Source organism: Cynocephalus volans, chromosome 8, assembly GCF_027409185.1.
Source record: "Cynocephalus volans isolate mCynVol1 chromosome 8, mCynVol1.pri, whole genome shotgun sequence".
NCBI classification, from domain to species: Eukaryota; Metazoa; Chordata; class Mammalia; order Dermoptera; family Cynocephalidae; genus Cynocephalus; species Cynocephalus volans.
The window spans coordinates 64,535,348-64,553,840 of NC_084467.1; the positions used below are offsets into that span (position 1 = coordinate 64,535,348).

Here is an 18,493-nt window from a genome sequence, read left to right on the forward strand (position 1 = left end):
TTGAGGGGCAAATCACATTTTGAAATAGTAAAGCTTATTCAAAGTCTACTTTTTTCACAGTCACAATATTCTTCTCTATGAGGATGGGCATGCAGTGGTGGCTGATTTTGGAGGTAAGATTTCCAGGAGTAATAGTCTGAGTGAAATCAGTTTCTTTCTTCATTCTTTAGTTGGTGTCTGATGTTGCCTAATGAATCTGAAAATGGATTTAACACTGATAGCGATACTTCTCTAAGTCACTCAAATTTCAATGACCCTGAATTTTGAAAGTATGTCATTTATTTTTAGTTTTTTTCCTCTCTGATATTCCCAGCTAAGAGAAAGGAAGTGAGAATTTGAATCAGACAGAGGTTTCTTAAGGTTTCAAAATTTTAGCTGTGATCTTTGACCTTGGTTTTGAGATATTTCCTTTGACATAAATTTGTTTTCTCTTTCTCTCAGAATCAAGATTTTTACAGTCTCTGGATGAAGACAACATGACAAAACAACCTGGGGTTTGCTGCTGCTTGTGTTTCCTATAATTATAAAGCAATTAAAATGTGTAAATGCAGCATGAGAGGAAGTAAGATGAGAGCAGCTTTAACTGGAAGAAATGTCTTTGTCTCAGTGGCAGGATAATGTTTTATGTTTTTATTTTCAGTTAGCCCCCAAAATAACTATTTCAAGGCTCTGGTAGAGAAGTAGATAAGATATACATTTGAAATATGTTATGAATAAAATAATATAGAAAATGTTTCAAATACAACTAAAAAGTACATGACAGGCAGGGATAATTGGCTTTTGTATTTAGATCATCTTATTAAGTAGTAGAGTTAACATTTAATAGGTAACTAACTATAAAATTAGTAGTTCACCAACATCTATTAACTATTCATTGTTCTCCACTTTAACATTATAAGGCAATAGGTGGTATAACCAAGTATTAATGTTGAAGTAAAATATAAATTATAACATCTGAGGCAAGGATAAGTGTACTCAAAATATCTGCAATTAAATTCACTCCCTGTCCTCTCACTCCCCCTGCCCCCAGGAAGAAAAATGTACACTTCTCTTTCTGACTACCTGTGATATCTGATTACCCAAGCTTAGAGTAATTTTTCATTTATTCCCTTTTCTGCTTCCACTTACACACTACTCAATCACTTTTTGTGGTTGTTTATTTCTTATCTTTTTTCTTTTTTGTTTTTTAAGTTCATCCCAACCTCTCATTTCCTGCTACCTCAGTTCAGATCCTCTTCATCTCTCTTCTGGACTATCACAATAGGTTTCTGACTCCAGTCCTCTCTTCTAGCTCATTCTCTGCAACATCAGCCAAATGTTGCTGGCCCGGCAATACTCCTCCTCCTATAAACCCTTAGCAGTATCCCACTGCCCACAGGCTAAAATCCAAATTCCTTTGCCTGGAAGCCTCCTGCCTTCCCCAGTCTGACCCCAGGGCCCCTCTGTGACCTCCTCCACCACAAGTTCCCTCAAGCCCCTGGTCCCCATTTGAAAGCCACCTGGCTATTCTCTAAACATGCCATGCATTTTCAGGTCCCTGTGACTGCCATTGTGGTAACCTGTGCCTGGAAAGCCCTTCACTGTACCCCACCTGAGTGAAGTCTACTCATCTTGCAAGACTCAGGCAAATTTTACCCATTTTAAACAGAATCCCTTCTATAATCTTCCCACACTCCTCCCCCCACACACACTTTTCTCTCTGTTTTTTTTCTCTCTGTGCTTTTTGTAGCACTTTGTATTGTTAGTTTGCATTCTTATTTATTCACTCAACAAACATTTATTGAGGGCCTACCATGTGTCAGACATTGTGCAGAGGACCCGAAATGCAAAACATGAATAAAAACTTAGTTCTTGACCTCAAGAAGCTCATTTTCTAGTGGGGAAAACATAGTTATAAGCAGATAGATTTAAAGCAGGGTGGAAGTTCAATGATAGAGGTAAGACAAAGCATCATGAGAGCTCAGGTGGGATACACAGCAGTTAATCAGATGATGGGGAGGATGGAAGGGCATGCCAGGCAGAGTGAACAGTACAGGGAAGGATGAGAGACACCGGACTTCCTGGGAGAACTCCAGATAGTTTGGCATTGTTGGCATATGCAGTGTGAGGAAGAGAAAGTGAGAGAGAGGTGAGTTAGAGAGAAAGGAAGGACCACATTATGGACCAAGTTGTTTTGTTAGTAGGGTTACACATACTGCTTTCCCAGTTAGATTTTACTCATTCACTCAATAAATATTTGTGGAGCATCTGCTACATGCCAGATATTCTTCTAAGAACTGGGATATTGCAGTGAACAAATAAAGTTCTTGTTTCTATGGAGCTAATAGTCTGCTGGAAGGAGATAGACACTGAGCAAATTAACAAAACATATATTAGTGGTGATGAGTGTTATGAAGAAAAATAAAAGCAGAGTAAGTGAGTGGAGAGTGATGGGGATGCCATTTAGATAGGGTGAGGGAGGAAGATAACGTTACATAAGGGACCTGACATGGGAGTCAGTCATCACATGGGGTAACTGCAAAGGCCCTGAGCAGGAGAGTACTTAGTGTGTTCAAAGCCAGAGTGGATGGAGTGCGGTGAGCAAGGAGGAATGTGGCAGGATTTGAGGTAAGGGAGGTGGGAGAAGTCCTCTTTTGGAAGGACACACAGACCTCGTCTAGGACCTGGGACATACAGGCAGCTCAATCAGTGGTTCTCAACCCTGGCTGCACATTGAAATCAGTTTAGAAACTTTTAGAAAGCATAATGCCCGAATCCAACCCCTAAAATTTATGATTTCATTAGCCTAAGGTTGATCTTGGTTACCTCTATCTTTTAAAAGTTCCCCCAGGTGATTCTAAAATGCGGCCAGTTGAGACTCTGACTAAATAAACTTCTGTTGAATGGAATTGAATTGAATTGAACCAACAGCAAGTAATAATTCTTTTATCCTAGCTGCCTAGTCTCTAAACACAGCACTACTCTGGATTTATTTCAAAGGCTGTTTTGTTCTTGCCAGTTATGTGGCCTTACGTAAGTTCCCTAATTACTTTATGATACAGTCCCCCTGTGCAAAAATAGACATACTGTATACTCCCACTTATGCAATGTTGTGACAATGCATAGCTTACTGTACAGTAGGCTATATATACTATAAAGGAGGCTACTTGGAATGTGAACGCTCATGTGGAAGAATTGCACATGAGCACCATAATCGGAATAAAGATATTCTTGGAAAGCTGTACTTATGCATGATTTTAAAATGAGGTAGACATTTAAAAGAATTAGCAGCAGCCAGCACTACACACAGGATTTCAGTAACAGTAATAAAAGAATACTGGTTTCCTTCAATGGACATACAAAGGTGTTTGGCAAAGTTTATTAATATGATGTGGAGCCATGGGATTGTAGAGCTGGAAGGGCCTGACTCTTCTGTTTTGTCCTTGAGGTCTGGAAAGCATAAGAGACTTGCCCAGAGCTGCCCAATTAGTACAGCCAGAACTAGAAGTTTCTTCTCCTAACTCGAAATCTGGTGTTCTTTCCCCTAAAATTACAAACAAATCAAATTTATGCATTTGCATCCCAAGATGGAAACATTTTTTAAACTGAAGACTATGTCATTGCAAATGGAAAGAATGTAAATAATATCTTTGAAACATATGAGGCTATAACTTTGTACACAGAAACTTGTAACATTTTATGGCCTTTCTTTCTGGCATATTACGCAAACAACATCCAGCTATAGCACATCTGGATAAACATAAGAAATAAAACAGACCTTATCCTGCCAGTGAGAAATCTACCTCATAGGAATATTCTGCACATTCCTCTATGGCCTTTCTCTCCTCAGGCGTGAAAGTGTTATTTATGGGCCTAATTCAGTAATTTCCTAAACTACAACCCGAAGACCTAAAGGAGAGAAGGTACCTCCCACAGTGTGTGATCCACTCCCAGGGTGGCATAGGGTCCCGGGATGAATCCATGTTTGGCTGTTTTGAAGCATGTAAGGCTTCTAGGAGAAAGATGCTGATAGATAAAGAAAAAAATGCTGCTGCTGTGAGAATCATTTTATAAGGCAGAGTTACTTGGTGATTAATATTGGTGCAATATTTCTGGAAGAATTACAAATTTTATGGTCTTCCAATGATTTTTTTCAAGTTTTTTAAAAGTGCCCTTTCAGAAACTGAACAATCACAGTAAACACACTATGCATGTATAAACACCTCAGTTTATGGCATACATCGAGGGCAGAATCGATGATATTTTGCATTTATATCATTTGAGAGCATCAGGAAAACACTTAAAGTCCTCACTAAGAAGAACACTAGCCTGCGGTGGAAGAACTACGCTTGGTAAATGGCTTGTGAACGTTTCTTGATGCACAGAACCTCCGCTGGATGGCTCCTGAGGTGTTCACACAATGCACTCGCTACACCATCAAAGCTGACGTCTTCAGCTACGCTCTGTGTCTGTGGGAACTTCTCACCGGCGAAATCCCATTCGCTCATCTCAAGCCAGGTAAGACTTTGTTTCTCTGTTTTCCAAAGTCTAGTTCATTTTCAAAACTTCAAGAAACATTTTCTTCCCCAAATGATTATTCTCAGTGGGATGGCAAGAGAAAAGGTAAGTAAACAATCTCAAATTTAATTTGTACATCCTATCCAGAAAACTTAATGACTTATCTCTGTGATTTCAGGCACAGGCACACAGAAGTGTAGGTATATTTTATTAAAGTTTAGATATTTGATTTATCTGTTGTTAATAAAACGAGCAAATCCCTATAGCCAGATGGCATGTGGGACCAATTCAGTATTTATTTTTTGAGCTTAGATCTTAGAAGTGCACTTTTAATATGTATGTTGGGGCAAGAAAGTGACAACACAAAAATAGCCTATCAGAGCAGCTCTCTGCATGTCACATTATACAAAAGACAATTGTTTTTCCTAATAATTTGTATTATATGCGAGTATATGGATACATTCCAAAAGTGGGGCTTTGTTAGTTGGCCTCATTTTGGTTGATGATATGCATTGTGCTCTCTGCTTACATGTAGAGAATGGAAGTGAAGAATCTAATGCAGGCAAAATGTGCACCTATTCAGGTTTAAGGTAAACTTTATTTGTATCTGTCTCTCAGTTTTATTTGGGTTGCTCTCCTGTCTTGTTACAATAGACTGGAAACTCCTTAAGGACTGTGCATCCCTAGAACCTAGCATGCTTGAAAAGTAGTTGTCAAATTTAGGTTTTAAATGAATTATATTGTAAGCTCCTCCTAAAGGCCACCCTATAAACAATGTATCAACAATGAGGATAAAGTCAAAAAGGATATTAGCCAAACATCCCTTTTAACAAGTCTTAACCAGGATCATAACATCTATTAATACTCATGTACAGAGCAAAAGCCACACCTCATATTCTCTTTTCAAGGTATTTTTTCCCATAATACCATATGGTCTTTTAATTACACTCTGCATAGTGTCTAACAGAATGCTTTTTACAAATTACATGCTCTTTGCATAGTTGATTGAGAACAGTGATGATATAATTGTCCAAATCTTTCTCTATATAGATAGTTCATGGTTTTAAATGATGAGATTTAGACCTTATTATAATGTGGATGGGAGGAATCTATTTTGATCTGGACCAACATTGCCATTTGTAAGGTCTTGTTTTGATATGATGCTGTCTCTCTATCTCTCTGAGTTTGCATTCTGATAAGACCCATGAATATATAACAAATTAATTGTAATTCTAGATATTCTATGTTATGTTTTTAATAAGAGAGAGATACATCTTCCTTCTCCTTACTCCCATGTCAATCCATTCCCCTGGTCCTGTTGATTTTACCTCTTAAGACATCTTGTATTTATCTACTATGTACCAGCACCTATCACTATACTAGCTCAAGTCACCATCTTTTATTTAAACTACTGCAAATTCTCTTCAAAAAATCATGTTTATTGAGATATAACATATTCAGCAAAATTTACTTTTGGGGGTTGAAAATTAAATGAATTTTATTAAATACATACAGTTTTATAACCACAACTGCAATTAAGATTTAGAATATTTCCATTACTTTAAAAAGTTACTTCATCCCATTTTGGGAGTCAATCCACGTCTTAGACTTGCAGCTGCTGACAACCAATGACCTGATTTCTGTCCCTATAGGTTTGACTCTTCCAGAATGTCATATAAATGAAATCATGTTATTGCATTTATCAGTAATTCATTCTTCTTCACTGCTGTACAGTATTCCATGTTGTAGATGTGTCTCAATTTGTTTATGCATTCAAAATTGATAATCATTTGAATTATTCTCACTTTAGGGCTGTAATGCATAAAATTGTTAAAACCATTCAAGTTTTCGTGTGGTTGTTTTCATTTCTCTTGGATAAATATATAAGACATGTATTATTAGATCTTACGGTAAGAGTTTTTCCAAGGTGTTCGCACCATTATGGGTTCCAACCAGTAGTCTATAAGAATTTCAGTTGTTCTGTATCCTTGCCAGCACTTTGCATTGTCTATTAAAAAATGCATATATATAATATGTGTGTGTGTATATATATATATATATATGTATGTGAGTGGGTGTTAGCCATTTGAGTTGAGGTATAGTGGTAAATCACTGTGTTACTTTATATTTCTGTGATGACTAACAATGTTGATAATATTTTTATGTGCTTATTTGTTATTCATATCTCTTACTTTTTTGAAGTGTTTATTCAAATTGTCTTATTTAGTTGTAAGAGTTCTTAGACTGTAGGTAGAAGTACTTCATCTGCTATGTGTTTTGCAAGAATTTTCCTATAGTCTGTGGCTTGCCTTTTCATGATCTTAGCAATGTCTTTCAAAGAGCAGAAGTTTTTAATTTGAATGAAGTCCATCTTATCAAATTTCTAAATCAATTTTTCTTGTGTGTCCTATCTAAAATATTCTTGCTTCACCCAGGCCACAAAGACTTCCTCCTATGTTTTCTTACAGAAGTCTTTTAAGTATGGGTTTTATATTTGTAAGATCCATTTTGAGTTCTTCTCTTTTATGGTATGCAGTATGAGCATACTGAATTTGTTATTTTTGTTTGTTTGTTTTAAATATGGATATCCAATTGTTTAAGCATGATTTGCTGAAAAAAAAGCTATTCTTTCTCCATTAAACTATTTTGGGGCCCAGCCCTGGCACCCTGAACTGGCATCATGCAGGTGAGCCCCCTGGTGCCAGCCAGTGGAACTGTGGCTCCACATGGCTCCCTCACCCTGCCGCCTTGAACCCAGGCAGAGGGGAAGCTCCAGGCCCCACTCTTGCACCCTGAACTGGCTCTGCATAGGGGAGCCCACCGGAAGCAGCTGGCAGCAGCTCAAGACAGTGGAACCAGGCAGCTCCATGTGGCTCTCTCACCCCACTGCCTCGGATCCAGGCAGGGGGTAGCTCCAGACCCAGCTCCCGTTCCCTGAACCAGCACCACACAGGTAAGCCCACCAGGGGCAGCTGGCAGCAACGCCAGCCAGAAGAACCACACAGCTCCATGCAGCCCCTCATCCTGCCTCAGACCCAGGAGAGAGCACCAGCCTACAGTTCCAACCCACCAAGTTTGGCCCAGCAGAACTCCATGCACTAGGGGCTCATTCTATGACAAGAGTCTAGAATGGCAACCAAGGTAGTTTAACATAACATCACCACACCTACTGTCAAGCAAAGACAATTCACCCCCCACAGTAGCAACCAAGCCCACTCCAGAGCCAACCTCAGTGTAATAGAGAAAGCAAGCCCTACCAAATGACCAAGCATCAGTGAAAACACACTAGAAGCACAAACAATCAAGAAGAAATGACACCACTGAAAGGATATAGTAATGCCCCAAAGTCAGACTCCACAGAACAGGGAATCCTTGAAATGTCTAAAAAAGAATTTTGAGCAATGATCTTAAGAAAACTTGAAGAAATAAAGAAAGATTCAATTAGAGAACACAATGAAACAAGAAAAAACATCCAAAATATGAAGAAGGAAATCTACAAAGAGATTAATATCATAAAAATGAGTGTAGCAGAACTTCTAGAAATGAAAGACTCACTCAATGAAATAAAAAAAAAAAACATGACTGAGAGCTTGAGCAGCAGGGTAGAGCAAGCAGAAGAAAGAATTTCAGAGTTTGAAGATGGTCTTTTTGAAATAAGTCAGGCAGACAAAAAAAGGAAAAAACAATTAAAAATAATGAGGAAAACCTATGAGAGATAGCAGACAACCTCACGTGCTCTAAGATCCGAATTGTGGGTATTCCTGAAGGGCAGGAGAAAGGAAAAGGTATCAAAAACCTACTCAAGGAAATAGTAACAGAAAACTTCCCAGGTATAGGGTGAGATACTGACCTTCAGATCCAAGAAGCTCAAAGGCCCCCAAACAGATTCAACGCAAGAAGATCCTCCCCAAGACATATTATAGTTAAATTTGCAAAGCTCAAAAACAAAGAGAGAATTCTACAAGCAGCAAGAGAAAAGTGTCAGGTCACTTATAGGGGAACACCCATCAAACTAACAGCAGACTTCTCAACTGAAACCCTACAGGCAAGAAGAAAATGGAATGATATATTCAAAATACTAAAAGAAAAAAACTGCCAGCCAAGAATTCTTTACCCAGAAAGGCTCTCCTTCAGAAACGAGGGAGAAATAGTGTATTTCCCAGATAAACAAAAATTGTGGGAGTTCACCACCACATGACCAGCCATGCAAGAAATTCTCAAGGGACTCACTCATCTGGAATCTGAATAATGGTGACCATCTGCACGAATACACAAGCAAGAGCAAAACCCACAGTTAAAACAAAAATGCCAGCAAGAAAGAGAAAGAAGCTATATCATTCTGCCTTAAATTCCCAACTCACATTGAAGAAGAGAAATAAAAGGGGAAATAATGATCAAAAGATATTTAAACCACTGAACAAGCAGCAATTAAATGACAGGAATTAAACAACACTTCTCAATAATTTCTCTGAATGTGAATGGACTAAACTCCCCATACAAAAGACACAGACTAACTGACTGGATTAAAAAGATAGACCCAAGTATATGCTGTCTTCAAGAGACCCATCTCACCTGTAAAGACACTCATAGACTAAAAGTGAAGGGAAGGAAAAATATATACCATGCAAATGGAAACCAAAAAGGAGCAGGAGTAGCTATTCTTACATCAGACAAAATAGACTTTAAGCCAAAAACCATTTAAAAAGACAAAGAAGGCCATTATATAATGATAAAGGGAACTATCTAGCTAGAAGACATAACAATCATAAACATGTATGCACCCAATACCGGAGCACCCAGATATATTAAGCAAACACTCTTAGACCTTAATAAGGAGATAGGACCTAATACATTAATAGTGGGTGATCTGAACAGCCCTCCCTCAGTATGGGACAGGACTTCCAGGCAACAATTCAACAAAGAGACACAGTATTTAATCTACATCCTAGACCAACTGGACTTGGCAGATATATACAGAACATTTCACCCAACAGCTAAAGAATACACTTTCTTCTCATCAGCTCATGGTACATTCTCCAGGATAGACTACATATTAGGTCACAAATCTAGTCTCAGCAAATTTTAAAAAATTGGAATCATTCCAACAATCTTTTCAGACCACAATGGACTAAAACTGGAGATAAACGATAAGCAAATTGCTGGAAGCTAAACAAATATATGGAAAATAAATAATAGGCTCCTGTATGACCTACGGGCCCAAGAAGAAATTAAACAGGAAATCAAAAAATTTCTAGAAACTAATGAAAATAAAGATACATCATAGCAAAACTTGTGGGATACTGCAAAAGCAGTACTAGGAGGTAAATTTATTGCAGTAAATTCTTATATCAAAAAAATGGAAAGACTCCAAATAAATGACCTAATGCTATACCTCAAAGAATTTGAAAAAGAACAACAATCCAAACCTAAAGGCAGTAGATAGAAAGAAATAATTAAGATCAGAGCAGAACTAAATGAAATAGAGACACAAAAAACAATAGAAAAGATCAACAAAACTAAAAGTTGTTTTTTCAAGAAGATAAACAAAATAGACACACCATTAGCTAGATTAACAAAAACAAAAACAAAAACAAAAAAAGAAAAAAAAGGAGAGAGAAGACCCAAATAACAAAAATCAGAAATGAAAAGGGGGACATTACAACTGACACCACAGAAATATAAAGAATCATTACTGACTATTATAAACAACTGTATGAAAACAAATTTGAAAATCTGGAAGATATGGATAAGTTTCTAGATACATACAAATTAGCAAGACTGAACCAAGAAGAGATAGAAAACCTGAACAGACAAATCACAAGCCAGGAGACTGAAGCAGTAATTAGCAATTTTCCAACAACAAAAAAGTCCAGGTCCGGATGGCTTAACAGCTGAATTCTATCAAACTTTTAAAGAGGAGTTAATACCAATTCTTATGAAACTGTTCCAAACAATTGAAACAAATGCTATTCTCCCAAACTCATTTTATGAGGCCAACATAACTCTGATACCAAAACCAGATAAAAACACAACAAAAAGAGAAAATTACAGGCCAATATCCTTGATAAACCTAGATACTAAAATCCTCAACAAAATATTAGCAATTAGAATATAGCAACATATTAAAAAAATTATATGCTATGATCAAGTGGGATTCATCCCAGGGATGCAAGCATGGCTCATCATATGAAAGCCAACAAATGTGATACATCACATCAACAAGCTCAAGGACAAAGACCATATGATCATCTCAATAGATGCTGAAAAAGCATTTGACAAAATTCAGCATTCCTTCATGATAAAGACCCTCAACAAATTAGGTATAGAAGGAAAATATCTTAACACAATAAAAGCCATTTATGACAAGCCCACTGCCAGTATTATTCTGAATGTGGAAAAACTGAGGGCCTTCCTCATAAGGACAGGAACAAGACAAGGATGTCCACTCTCACCACTTCTATTCAACATAGTACTGGAGGTACTAGCTACAGCAATCAGGCAAGAGAAAGAAATAAAAAAAATCCAGATTGGATAAGGTGAAGTCAAACTTTCCCTATTTGCCAATGACATGATACTATATATAGAAACACCTAAAGACTCTATCAAAAAGCTCCTAGAGCTGGTTAATAACTTCAGTAATGTTTCAGGATACAAAATAAATACCCCCAAATCAGTAGCATTATATCCTCACATGATGAATTAACAGAAAGAGAAATAAAGAAAGTAAGCCCATTTACAATTGTCACCAAAAAAATGCAATACCTAGGGATGAATTTAACCAAGGAGGTGAAAGACCTCTACAATGAGAATTACAAACCACTTCTGAAAGAAATTAAAGAAGACACAAAAAGATGGAAAGATATTCCATGCTCTTGGATTGAAAGAATTAACATTGCGAAAATGTCTGTACTACCCAAAGTGATCTACAGATTCAATGCAATCCCCATGAAAATACCAAAGACATTCTTCACAGAAATGGAAAAAACAATTTTACCTTTCATATGGAAAAACAAAAGACCCCGAATAGCCAAAGCAATACTGAGCAAACAAACAAAGCCAGAGGCATAACTCTGCCTGACTTCAAATTATACTACAAAGCTGTTGCAACCAAAACAGCATGGTACTGTTATAAAAATAGACATTCAGACCAGTGGAATAGAATAGAGAACCCAGAAATCACTCCTCAGGCTTATAGCCATCTGATATTAGACAAAAGCAAGAAAAATCTACATTGGGAAAAAGATTGCCTCTTCAACAAGTGGTGCTGGGAAAACTGTATATCCATATGCAGAAGAATGAAACTGGATATGCATCTCTCACCATACACTAAAATCAACTCAAAATGGATTAAAGACCTAGGTATAAGACCCAAAACTGTAAAATTACTAAGGGAAAATATAGATGAAACACTACAGCAGTTCGGTCAGGGCACAGACTTTATGAACATGAGCCTGAAAGCACAAACAGTAAAAGAAAAAATAAACAAATGGGACTTCATCAAACAAAAAAGTTTCTGCACAGCAAAAGAAACAATCAACACAGTGAAAAGACAACCTACAGAGTGGGAGAAAAATTTTGCCAACTATGCATCCAACAAGGGACTAATATCCAGAATATACATAGAACTCAAGCAATTATGCAGTAAAAGAATAAATGACCCAATTAAAAAATGGGTAAAGGAGCTGAATAGACATTTTTCAAAGGAAGACATACAAATGGCCAACAGATACATGAAAAAATGCTCAACATCACTAGTCATTACGGAAATGCAAATTAAAACCACATTGAGATAGCACCTCTCTCCAGTTAGACTGGCTATAATCAAAAAGATGGTGAATAACAAATGCTGGTGAGGGTGTGGAGAGAAGGGAACACAACTGCACTGTTGGTGGGACTGAAAATTAGTACAACCTCTTTGGAAAACAATTTGGAGTTTTCTCAATCAACTACAGGTAGATCTTCCATATGATCCAGCAATCCCTCTTCTAGGTATATATCCAGAGGAATGGAAATCATCATGTCGAAGAGATACGTGCACTCCTGTGTTTATTGTAGATCTGTTTACAATAGCCAAGATATGGAACCAACCCAAATGTACATCAAAAGATGATTGGATAAGGAAACTGGGGAATATATACACAATGGAGTACTACTCTGCCATAACAAAGAATGAAATACTCCCATTTGCAACAACATGGATGAACCTGGAGAAACTTACGTTGAGTGAAACAAGCAAAGCAGAGAGGGATAAATACCACATGTGTTCACTCATATGTGGGAGCTAAGAGAGAAAGGAAGGCAGGAAAGAAAGACCACAGTAGTGCCATGATCCAACAGAGGGAGGGAACATTACTAGGGCTACAAATTGGAATTGAGGGGAGAGGGGGTAGGGGAGGGAGGATGGGGGATAATTGCGAGGGGACAAAGGGTACAAACGTAATTTCATTTTTTTTTTTTTTTTTTTTTTATGACCGGTAAGGGGATCGGAACCCTTGGCTTGGTGTCTCCTGCACCGTGCTCAGCCAGTGAGCACACCGGCCATCCCTATATAGAATCTGAACCCATGGCAGGAGTGCCACTGCACTCCCAGCGCCTCACTCTCCTGAGTGAGCCACAGGTTCGGCCCCAAACGTAATTTCTGGTAATGGATATGCCCCCAGTATGAATCTGGCCCTCACATCATGGACAGGAGGGGGGACAATCAGCTTTGTATCTCATGAATATTCATAATAAATAAATAAATAAATAGATAAGTAAATAAATAAATAATTTTGGTACCTTTGTCAAAGATTAGTTGACCATATAAGTGTGTACATATGTATCTTTTTCTGACTCTATTCTGTTTCATTGATCTTTACGTCTACCCTTACAATAATATCAAACTATCTTGATAGCTTATAGTAAGTCTTGAAATCAGGTAATATGAATCCTCCAACTTTGCTTTTCTTTGTTCAAATTGCTTTAGCTATTTAGGTTTTTTGCTTTTCCGTATAAATTTTAGAATCAACTTATCTATTTCTACCAAAATTTAAAAAAAAAAAACTTGTTGTAATTTTGATTAGATTCTATTGAATCTATAGGGAGGAATGGACATCTTAAACATATTTATTCTTCTGATCAAAAAACATGGTATATCTCTACCTTCATTTAGATCTTTAATTTCTGTCATCAATGTATTTTGTAGTTTTTTAGCATAAAAACCTTGCACATTGTTTAGACAGCTCTATGTACTTTGTGTTTCTTGATGCAATTGTAATTTTTTTAAAATTTCAATGTCCTGTGGTTCTTTGCTAACATATAATCATTTTTTTGATAACAACCTATCTAGTACCCTAAAAACTTGCTAAATTCACTTGTACATTCTAGTAGCTTTTTTATACATTCTTTGAGATTTCTATATAGATGTTATATCATCTATAAATAAAGAGAATTTTATTTTTTACTTTCCAATCTGTCTTTTATATATCTTTTTCTTGTCATCTCACACAGGCAAGGACCTCCAGTACAATGTTTAACAGAAGTGGTAAGACATACGCATCAAATCAATCTACTTCTCAAAGTTTCATCAACCACCGCTCTAGTTCGAACTGCCAGCTTTATCATTTGAACTGCTGAAATAGCCTTTGATTATTATCCCTTTGTTTACTCTTGTACCCCCTTCCCCTCTAATCTCTACACATCCACTGGAATGATATTTTTAAAACATAAACCTGATTATGCCACCATTCCTTAAAGTTATCCTATGGCTTCCGATATTCTTAGGACTAAATCTCAACATTTTATTATGTACTGCAAGACTCCACCTGATCCTGACCCTGTTCATGCCATTGCCCTGTCTGTGCTCTGGATGCTCGAGCCATCTTTTATTTCTCTCAGTATGTTGCATTTCCTCTGGCCTCTAGGCCTTTCCACAAGCTCAGTTTACTTAGTAAAGGCAATTAATAATGACTACCAAAAAATTACTGTGAGGATCAAATGGGATGATATTTTGTGAACAAACTTTATGAATTGAAAGCTCTCTGCAACTGTTAAGGTTAAAGAATGGGGAAAAGTGCAGTGCAGGTCAAGGTCAAGGCTTCCTATGATTCTGTATGTGAGTGACATTCTCATTCTCTAGGAAGCCTGAATAGAAACCTAAAAGTCACCCTTGACCCTTCTCCTTCCTTTTTGTCTTTCTTATTTCCTTTTTTTCCTTCCTTCCTTTCTTTTGTTCTTTCTCTTTTCTTGATTATTTTCACATTTTCAGTCCTACTTTCTAAATATCTCTCAAATCCATCTCCATTTCCTCTGCTACTTCCTTATTTCACTTGTAGAATACTGTGCAGTATCTTAAATAGTATTGTCTTCAGTTTTGCTCACCACCTTTTTTTCCATCAGTCACTAGATTTAGCTTTCTAAAAATTGAATTTGATCAGATGTCTTCCCTTACTTAAATCCCCAGTGTTTTTCCTTTGCTCTTTAGATAAAAACAGAATTTCTTAAAGCAATCTACAGAGCCCCTCATGATTATGTACCTGCTCTCCTCCCCAGCTCTACCTCTCGCCACATGCAGCCTGTCATGTATGTTCCACAGGGAACTATTTCATTTCCCCAGCACGTTTCCTCTCACCTTCGTGCCTCTACACACATTAGTCTCTTTGTCAGAGACATTCTTTCTTACTTTTCATCATACTAACTCCACTTTACTTTTATGTCTTAGTTTAAATATAACTTCTCCGCAAAAAATCTTCTTTAATTATCTAATATCATGTTAAGTACAGCTTCTTCCATATCCCAAGTTACCATTTATCATAGTATTTATATTTTACTCACACTGATATGCAATTTTCTCTACTCCATTATGCTTTGCTAATTATAAAATGACTATTTCAAGGAGATAAATAACCCCTTTCTTATGGACTCCTGGAAATATTTGCTCTTTTTAGAGGGAGAATATTATTAAATAAAAAAGTTAAAAGTCTTGCCTAAGAATAACTTGATTCCAACATGCCAGATATTAAAATTTATAGTACTTTATTGGAAAGAGAGTTTGTTTATGATAGATGCTGGATTTTTAAAAGTTGGACAGTGGCCATGCATCAAGAAACAAGACTGCTAATATCATTGCACTGGTTAGGCAATCTAGCATATGTTCAGCAATAAATTATGTGAAGCATCAGATTTAATATAAGCTACATATTAGCCATTTACAATGAGGAACAAATCCATGACTACAGTGTAAGACAGTGTTATCAATTATGGTAGCAGCAACATTACACAGGGCTCATCCTTTTGGTTTAGCTGCATCCTACCACCTGGGAGAAATATATAAACAGAACACCATGTTAACATTGACTCCTACACAAGAGATAGGTATATATTCAGAGGAACTTGAAGTTAGGGTCTCTTTAGCATAGCACATGTTCAAATTAACATTACAATCTCAGGTTTAGAGAGAACTGAAAAGCCATCACATTCACCACTTCAAGGCCCACAGGGCCAGGGGAAGCCTGCAAATGCTCAAGCAGGGCAGTGTGAGGAATAGCACATCATGTGCTCTGACTCAAGTGGACAGCTGCCACTCAGAATTTACGTATGCCTGCTCACTGTTATCATATCAACTAATTTCTGTTTGTTTGTTTAGAAATTTAAAGATTTTTAATGTTGGCAATTAATTAGATTTTTTAAAGAAAACATTTTGCAGACTAACACTATAGGGGTAAAGAAAATTGGCATAATGTGTAAGAGCATGAGTATTGCAAACTTGTGCAAGTTACTTAACTTAGCTATATAACTCAGTTTATTTTTAAAATGAACATAATAATAGGACCCACCTCACAGGGCTGGAACAGTGGTTGACCACAGGAAGCAATCAATAAATGTTGGCTACTGTCATTATCTTTAGGCCACCATTGAGTACTTCCTAAGGGCCAGGAACTGTGCTAAACTAAGAGGAAAACAAAGATGAATTGGGCATTGCTCAGGCCCTCAAACTACTATAGTGCAGAGGGGGAGTGAGAAAAGTACACTTAGCAGAGCAAGTCCCAACTAGAGAGAAGCACAAAGGGCTAAAGATGCTCTCTGGAGGGGCATCCTGCCCAGAATGGAGATGAGAAAAGGATATCACAGAAGGATTCTTAGAGCAGACGATACCTGGACTGCATCTTAAAAAGATCACTACTAATAAAATAGTTAAACAGTGGGGAGGTGGAGAAAGTGTTCCAGCAGAATTCTCAAAATCCAGAGGCATGAGAAATCCACAAATAATTTAGCAGGGATGTATCAGAGAATACAAGGACATCAGTCACAAGACGCATGCCAGAAAAGTAAAACTGGAGCTGGGTGGTGAAGGTCCTTGTGCAAGTCAAGGTTCTCCAGAGAAATAGAACCAAAATATATAGAAATATAAGAGGGGATTTATTATGGAAATTGGCTCACATGATTATGAAGGCCAAGAGCTTCCACTGTATGCTGTCTGCAAACTGGAGAACCAGCAAAGCTGGTAATGTAACTCAGTCTGAGTCCAAAGGCCTGAGAACCAGGAGGGCCACTGGTGTTGAGTTCTGGAGTCTGAAGGCACAGCAACCTGGAGTTCTGACGTGTGAGGGAGGGAGAAGATGGAGTCCCAGCTCTAGAACAGAGAGCTAATTTGCCCTTCCTCTACCTTTTGGTTCTATCAGGGCCCTCCAGGGATTGGATGATGCCAGTTGACAGTGGTGAGAGTGTTTCTTCTCTGCTCGTTCTACTGATTCAAATGCTAATCTCTTCCAGAAACAATCTCACAGACACACCCAGAAATAATATTTTACCAGCTATCTGGGTATCCCTTAATCTAGTCATGCTGACACAAAATTAACCATCACAAGCCTCGTGTGTGTCAACAATGGAAGTCTCTGCAGGATTTTAAGAAGGGCTATAGTACAACTGTGTTATTGTTTTAGAATCTCCCTCTTATTACAAAGCAAAGGATGGATTGGAAGGGTTCAAAACCAGAGGCAGGAACACTACTTCTAAAAGAAATGTCTGAGACTGTAAATGGAGGAGTGGCTTAAGAAGAGAAAGAAAAAGTTTGTTTGTGAATGTTTTAATAGGATTTCCCAATGGATTGAGGTGGAAGCACAGGTAGAGAGGGGAATCAAGGGTGACTTCCAGGCTTCTGGCTTAGCCAGCAGGATGATGATGGATACAGGAAAAGGAGCAGATTTGTGAGAGAAACGATGAGAGTAGGAGGAGAAGGTACCAAGGTGTGAAGCCAAATGAGAGAAGAACCAGGCATGAGAAAAAAGGAGCTGGTATGAGCTGGCAAACAAGAACTGCCCTGGATACATTTCAGAGAAAGAAATCACCTGCTTCCTAGATTTTATTTCTCCTCTGGACTTGTCTCTTCTGATATATCATGACAAACTAAAAAATTCTGGGATGAATTAATCTGTCAATATTCATTTTATCTAATCCCATTCCCTTATAACCAGATACCCAGTTTTATGGATCACTTTCAGATTATACTTTGGGGCCAAAGAAGAGAGAGCCTCTTGTTTTCCTTTTGTTTTCCTGTGTGATGCCAGCTGGCTTACAGGGAGATTCAACTGGTGTCCTGGGATTTCATACCGCCAATTTCTAAGTCTGGGAAGTGGCAGCAAATTAAGAACATTTACCAATTTATTCAAGCCAGATTTTGGTGAGACTTTATATTGAGACTTCAGGGCAGAGTTACAAAATGGAAGTCCAGGAGCCAAATATGGCTTGCAGACTTTTTTTGGTCTCACATATGGTTTTTAAAAATACAAAGTACATTTAGAGACACAGTTATTCCATAGGTCTTGTATTTGTAGCCATTTGAGTTTGCTACTGCTCCTTAAATAGTAGATGATTACATTCTCCTTTAAGTATGACTGGGATCCTAAAGCATCCTGAATATAATAACCTCAAAGAGTGTAAGCACCCTGATGATGTGGACTGTGCTTTGATGAGTGGTAGGAAAACAGGAGTGAGCTAAAGTTGTGAACTCCCATGTTTG

At 37.6% G+C, this 18,493-nt stretch overlaps 1 protein-coding gene across 1 annotated transcript in view; it reads left to right on the top strand.

Annotated features, from left to right (window-relative positions):
* The window catches only part of TNNI3K (TNNI3 interacting kinase), a 291,813-nt gene that overhangs the window by 184,738 nt on the left and 88,582 nt on the right, over positions 1-18,493 (top strand). The window contains exons 18-20 of the mRNA XM_063104384.1: positions 61-113; positions 442-494; positions 4,365-4,497. Coding sequence (XP_062960454.1) covers positions 61-113; positions 442-494; positions 4,365-4,497 — 239 coding nt within the window. The remainder of the gene's footprint in view (positions 1-60; positions 114-441; positions 495-4,364; positions 4,498-18,493) is intronic.